Source organism: Cupressus sempervirens, chromosome 2, assembly GCF_028749045.1.
Source record: "Cupressus sempervirens isolate cs-2001-9-10 chromosome 2, ASM2874904v1, whole genome shotgun sequence".
Lineage (NCBI taxonomy): Eukaryota > Viridiplantae > Streptophyta > Pinopsida > Cupressales > Cupressaceae > Cupressus > Cupressus sempervirens.
In genome coordinates, this window is record NC_143119.1 from 95,696,017 (window position 1) to 95,703,284 (window position 7,268).

At 32.8% G+C, this 7,268-nt stretch overlaps 1 protein-coding gene across 3 annotated transcripts in view; it reads right to left on the minus strand.

Moving 5' to 3' along the window:
- The window catches only part of FTSH12 (FTSH protease 12), a 330,913-nt gene extending 328,782 nt beyond the window's left edge, over positions 1-2,131 (minus strand). For all 3 annotated transcript variants that reach the window (XR_016359778.1, XM_089812775.1, XM_089812774.1), the window contains exon 1: positions 1,506-2,131. Coding sequence is in view for 2 of the 3 variants with exons in the window: in XM_089812775.1 (XP_089668901.1) it covers positions 1,506-2,006 (501 nt within the window). In the remaining variant the exon portion in view is untranslated. The remainder of the gene's footprint in view (positions 1-1,505) is intronic.
- Positions 2,132-7,268: the final 5,137 nt, after the last annotated feature.

Here is a 7,268-nt window from a genome sequence, read left to right on the forward strand (position 1 = left end):
TTGCAGATCTAGGGAGGGTCTCAGCAGCAGCAAAATGTTTTGAAGAATAGGTGACCAAAAGGCAGCAGCTAGACAATGACCATTAAGGGGAGGTATTAGAATATTAAAATGTTTCCTTAATGATCATCTTAGTTAGTCTTGAGTTAATTAAGTAGTTTCTATTTTCATCTTTAGTTCACGATTGGTTCTTTTAGAAACATCATCTCTATAAATCTATATAAGTAGTTTTCATCTCCTTTGTTTAATACTACAACAACAACATCGATTTACTATAACACCAATTAGGCTCCCACAAGCTGTATCGACCCAAATTGGGACCCACATGGTCCCTGAGACAGACCCTAGGGAAACCTAAATGAAGGTTCATGCATCATTAATTATTTTAGTGCATTCATCCTAAGGTATCATTATTTATTCATATTTTGTTAAAATTCACTGAACAGCTTTGTGTTATTCGCTATGAGTTTTTGTGATTCAGAGTCAAATTTGAAGGTGAGGTAAAAGTTTTGTTTATTTCTCTATTACTTTCTGAAGGATTAATCCATCTAATATTTACTGCAATCTACATTTATTTGGAAACGTGCAGAGCTCTACATTACAAATGACTAGGGTTTTCACTTTTCTAATCTCGTCATTACGGGCTGCAAACCTACTGTGAATTGATAATAATATATTTTATTCAAACTAAAAAAGAAATCTAAGATGTTCTTACATCCTCTAATTTTTGTCTTTCCTTGTAAATAGATTGAGGAAGCACGACCAATCAGCAAGAGAGTAAGGAGACCACACTGGATTAATCCCTTCTATGTTAAATCGTTAGAAAAATGGATGTGAAAATCATATGATTAGTCGGCATTTTGTTCATACTGCATTTAAATCATCATCAACTGTGAAAATTCAAGCCTACAGGTCATTTATTATATCCTACGTTACCAGTTCATCCTTGTTACTTTTCCAGTTTGGGTACAATACATTTTCGGTCCACATAATGTGTGGGCGAATGTGTGGCTAGGATCCAGGATTTAGCCAGTGGGCATGCCCGAGACGAACCCAGGAGAACCCGCAAAGAATTTTGACAATTATTCATAATCTCCTAGGTATATTTAGGGTGCTAGAGGTTCAAAGTTGCAGTTGCCATACCCAACAAACGAACGAGCAAAATGCCTTAACTCAGGAATGACACAGCGCTGAAGGCACCTCCATAAAAGCTATGAAGAAATCTCCAATGTTAATCCTCAAAGATCAAATGTATATTCACTACATAGAATCATAACGGAAAACGAGGAATCGCAACCCTCCTTGAGTCGAATCATAATAAAAATTTAGCCTTTCCTCGTTAGAATTAAAATTAGGATAAACAATCAGAGGTTTCGTAACTCCATTTGGATAGAACTGTATTAAGAAAAAGGAACCAGAGGTCGTCAAAGCCTCCCTGAATAGAATTCAAATAAGAAAAGGAAATCCGAGAGCTTGTAACTGCAGACAATAGAAAGAAAAAACACTACCTTCCAGAGCTCCAAGCGATTCCAAGCCACAAATTGGGGCCAAAGTTCGAACCTTAACTTCTCAGCACTCCAAATAATATGCCGCCTGAGTGGCTCAGTAGCTACCTGTACCTCACTTGCCACTTCTCCAACCTTACTATTGATAGCCTCGATATCTACGGCCGTCTCCTTCTTCAAATCTCTCTTGAAATTCTGATAAAACCTCTGCGTTCCCCTGCCAAATGCCTGTCCAACACCACTCCACGTAAAACCATTTCCGTTCTCGCTGATATTATTGCTTCCTTCCTCTTTCTCTGCTGCATTATTGCTACCCTCACCATTTTGAGCTCTAACGATTATAAAGATGCTCTGCCTGCTGTTGTATCTCAGCCGAGATTTATACTTAAGGCCCGGTTTGTTTTTACGCTTGGTGGGAAAATGAATGTGCTGTGACGATGTTGCTTGAGAAGATAACTGCAGTCTGACGCCTCTGCCATGGAATGTAAGGGGAGAACACTCCATTAATGAAGGTGGAGGAGGAGAATGATAATCGCTGAGCTACAGAGGGTTTTAGCAGGTTTTAGGAACCCGCTGGATAAGACAGGATAGTAAGGACGGGAATATATGATTTACGAGAGAGCTTGGAAGGTAAGAAAGGCTCATGTTATTATAAGAATAATTATTATTATTATGAGATTTTTCCGTTTAGTGATATTGTTGATTAAGTGATATCTGTATTTTATTGTATATTAACATATTATATTTAAGAAGAAAAAAATTTGTTATATATATATATATATATAATTAGTGATATTGTTGATTAAGTGATATCTGTATTTTATTGTATATTAACATATTATATTTAAGAAGAAAAAAAATTGTTATATATATATATATATATATATATATATTCAATTTATTTATATAATTTTAAATTTTTTTTAGTAAAGGGGTTTTTTAATTAATGTTCAAATTTGTCTTTATGAAAATAAGATTATATTTATAATTATTCGCAAATCTTTGATCTATGATAGATTACATCATCATATGTTAACATTTTTTACTATCATCAAAAGGTAAATATTACAATATTACATTATGATTATACTATGTCAATTCTTTTAGTCCCAATGTCCATTAAAAAAGGCATCAAAGTCAATTTCTCTTGTAATATACCCATATTATATAAAGTTGCCCATATTGTATAAAGTTGCTAGACTTGATAAGGATTGTTGGAAAAAATGTTGAAAACAGTGAGCAATGCTAAAATGTAGATTACGCCCAAGGCTCCTATAATCTAGACATTAGAATACAAATACACCATTGACATAGATCTTGCATTGGCACCCTTCATCCTTCTCATTGTGCTAATCTGATTAGTTCAAGGGTGGATTTGTTAATACAACCCTCATTAATGAGAGGGGAATGAATATGTAATCACCAAATCAAAAAAGAACTCACCAAGTTCATTGATTAAAACTTTAACCTCCTGAACATTCGATCAACACATAAAGTAAATAAACCTTTTCAACAACATGCAACCATAAGAAAATCAACCACACAATGAAAACATCAAATTTATCTCATTGAAACCCAATTTAGGTGAAAACCACAGTGTGAAATGATGCTCACAAATTGTGTACTCTTCTGGAATATGCCCTATGAGGAACTTGCTCAGTTAAAGGTTACAAAAAGCATGTTATGTGTCACCTAATTAAGGTATTTACCTATAGACTTGTCAAAGTCTTTGTCCTACTAGGAGCAACCTGACTAGAGGATTTTGAACACTCTTTCAAATGCCATCTGGTTAGGGGACCTTTTAGGATCCACCCTACTAAGGGATTTTTTTGTTACAATGGTTAAGGGTAATAGAAATAAAATAGTATGTGATTTGCACTACCTCTACATAATCATATTTAGTTAAGCTCAAAAACTCTTCAGCGTACCATACTTCTCCCGTTGGATAGATCACACTTCATTATAGTCCTTTCTCCATGATTATAGCCTTCTCCAATTTTGCAATCAATTATCAACAACTCATTTTTTTTGCCTTAAGTAGAACTTCTTTCCCTTCCTTAATAAATCATAGATCCAACAATCCAAATAAATTTTGCTAAGATAAAATGCATCTCACCATATGTAAATCATTTTTCTTTGACTATGTTGCCTCAAAGTTGAAATTTACCTTGAAAATTGATCCATTCGATAAGTCATTTTGACCAAAAATAACTTCTTGAACAATGCTCCTCAAACATATTACCTTGATCAATGTGTTGTCAAATATTTTCCAAAAATCACAGAAATACCTTCCTACTTGTTAAATAGTGTCACCAATACTAATAAAAATTTGAATTTTAGGAGCACTCCGTAAATCTTCGCCAATTGTTCTACATCATTTGTTTAACCTTTACCAATTTACAGGTTCATCTTGATTACTTGTTTGTCCAGTTTACCTGTTCACCTATTCTTGTCGCACTCACTTTCAAATCATCAAACTACCATTACCTATGCACATTATAAGGTGATGTTTTAACCATATCATCTAAACATCACCATCAACCATACACTAGGATCGATCCAACTAATATTTCACCATTCTGAATTAACATTCAAATCAATTGGTTGCTTGTCACTGACTATTTTAGCAATTACCCGCTTTGATCTCGTTATGCATAAACTACTCAATTCTTTGCATAAATAGGTGCTACCATAAACATAGCATCATGACTTATAATTTAACCTTCCTATGAGATAGCAACACTGAATTCATATTGCAACTCATCCTTTACTCAATCTTTATCACCACTAACACCAACTAATTATGTGTCATTTTTATGAATCCCTTAAAAAAAAAATTATCCATACCACTTGTTGATAATTAATAGAAGCAACAACATATTTTGTCCTTACATTAGATTGTGAAATGTAATTTTTCTTTTTGTTTGTCCATGATGCTAATCTTTCACCAAGAGAAAATTCTTCACCACTTGCATGTTTCTTATCATCCACATTACCTGCCCAATCAACATCAACAAACACATTTAAACTATAATTTTCATATTTTGAATACCATAGGCCATAATCTTTTGTTCCTTTGATATATCAAAAGATCCTCTTCACAACAACTACACGTGATTCCTTAGGATTTGAAGAAAACCTTGCATCTATGCCAATTGCATGTTCAATAAATGGTCTATTATGAACAACATATACAACTTACCAATCATTGATCTATATAAAGTTGCATTTACCTCTTTGGATTTATCTTTCTTAGATAACTTGTAGCCTATGACCATAGGTGTGCCCACTAGTCTAGAATCTTACATCCCAAAAGTTTTCAGTAACTACTTTACATACTTTGATTGACTGATGTAAATACCTTTCTTCATCTATTACACTTGAATTCTAATAAAGAATCTAATCTCTCCAATGATTAGCATCTCAAACTCTTTTCTCGTCTCTTTTAAAAATGACTTGCTCAATGCTTCATTTCCACCAAATATTATGTCATCAACAAATATTTTAGCAATTAATATCTTATCCTCACTTTCAGACTTAAGATAACATTATTGTTGTCATTGGTTCTTGTGAATCCAATTTGCATAAGATAAACATGAAGTCTTGCATACCATGCTCCTGGTTCTTGTTTCAATCCATACAAAGCTTTGTAAAACTTACATACCATGTCTTTACCTTCAGTAGCAAAATGTTTAGGTTGTTCAATGTATGTTCTTCCAATATTTCATTTATAAATGTAGATTTCACATCCATTTAATAAACCTTAAATCCTTTATAAGAAGTATATGTTATAAGTATCCTAACACCTTCAAGTCTAGCAACAGGGGCAAAAAAAATTTCATAATCAAGTCCTTCCTCTTGCAAACAAATTTTGTCTTGTTTCTAATAAATTATTCTTTTTCATTCAGCTTGTTCCTAAAAAATCCACCTTAGTACTTATAACATTTGTGTAAGTAGATCTAGGTACCAAAGATCAAGTTTTATGCTTCTCAATTTTGTGTAGTTCCTCTTTCATTCTTTAATCCAATTATCATCCTTCAATGCACCTTTTGCAATCTTCAATTCAAATTAAGATAACAAACATGTAGTTTCCTTTGCCATGCTTCTTTTCATCACCCCAACATTCTTATCTCCAATAATTTCATGTTGATAATGATTAAGTTCCACATACCTTTTAAGTATTGGTTATGTTTTTTGGTTACATTCGTCATTGTTCACTAGTTGTGCATCATTCACCTCTTCATTCATGTGTGGTATTGTATTAGGTTTTAGCTACTCAATTGAGACAAATTTGTTGTAGTCTTCAGGTTCTTTCTTATTGCCTTCCTCGTTCTTATAAAAAAAATGTCAATCTTGACATTTTCACTTTCAATCATCTTGGTAGTCCTTTTGTTCAAACACTTGTAAGCTTAATTTCTAATGGAATAACCAAAAAATATTCCTTCATCACTTTTAGAATCAAACTTTTCTTTCTATTCATCTTTTTTTTAAGTAGCATTTGCTCCCAAAGATTTTGAAATAAATTAACATAGGAGTACAACCATACCATAATTCATAATGGGTTTTGTTCATACCTTTCTTAAGCTATACCCTATTCAATGTATAAATAGCAATACTCATCGCTTCTCTCCCTTTTGCTTCAGCAGTGTTCTTGCATATTCAACTACCAATTTGTTCCTTCTCTCTGCAACTCCATTTTGTTGGGGTGTGCTTGTTGTTGTTAGTTGCCCCTTGATTCTATGTTCTTCATAGAATGTAGTGTATCCATGTGAATTAAATTCACATTCTCTATTTGATCTAAGACACTTGAGTGTTTTACATGTTTTATTTTCAACTCTTGCTCTATACATCTTGAACATGTGAAAATACATCAGACTTGAATTTAAAAACATGGCTAACATCATCCTTGAATATTCACCAACAAATAGTATAAAGTACTCATAATAATAATAGCTCTCAGGTCCAATCGGTTTACATAGATCAGTATGTACCAGATCAAGATTGTTTTCTAATGAATAAGCTTTACTAGTAAAACTAGAACTTGTCATCTTTCCCAATTGACACTATTTACACATGGCATTTTCAGGTTTAATTAAAGTAGGCAAACCTCTAGCACTTTTCTTCTTTTCACTAACTTTTATTAGATTGTCAACATTGACATAACAAAAACTTTTATGACATAGTCAACATTCCTCAATCTTAGCTATCAAACAATGTTTGTTGGTAGTTTTTAGTTTGAATAGGTTACCTCTTTTTTGTTCACCAATAGCAATCAATTCACCATAATTTCCTAGTAACAAGCAAATATTATTACTGAATTCAAATATAAAACATTTGTTATTCAACTGAGATACACTTATCAAGTTATACTTTAATCCATTTATCCAATAAACATTATCACAAGTAATGTTATCATTAAGTTTTATTGAGTGTTTACCTCTTATCACAAATGGGGATCCATTTCCAAATCTGACTACATCTCCATCACATTCTTTCATTTAAATTAATTTATTCCTGTCACTCATCATATGATGTGTACATCCACTATAAACTATCCAGTCATCATTTCCATTCATGCTTGAAATTAATGTCTTCTCCTCACTGACTCCTTCACTAGTAGGTGGTTCTTCTTTGATTGCAAAAAAAATTATTTCTTCCTCATCCTTGTTTCCATCAAATTCTTCATCATTTGCACCATCATCTACTAGGTAGCATGCATTTTTGCTCTTATCCTTGTAGTTCTTGAATCTCTTGTATAAGTCCTTA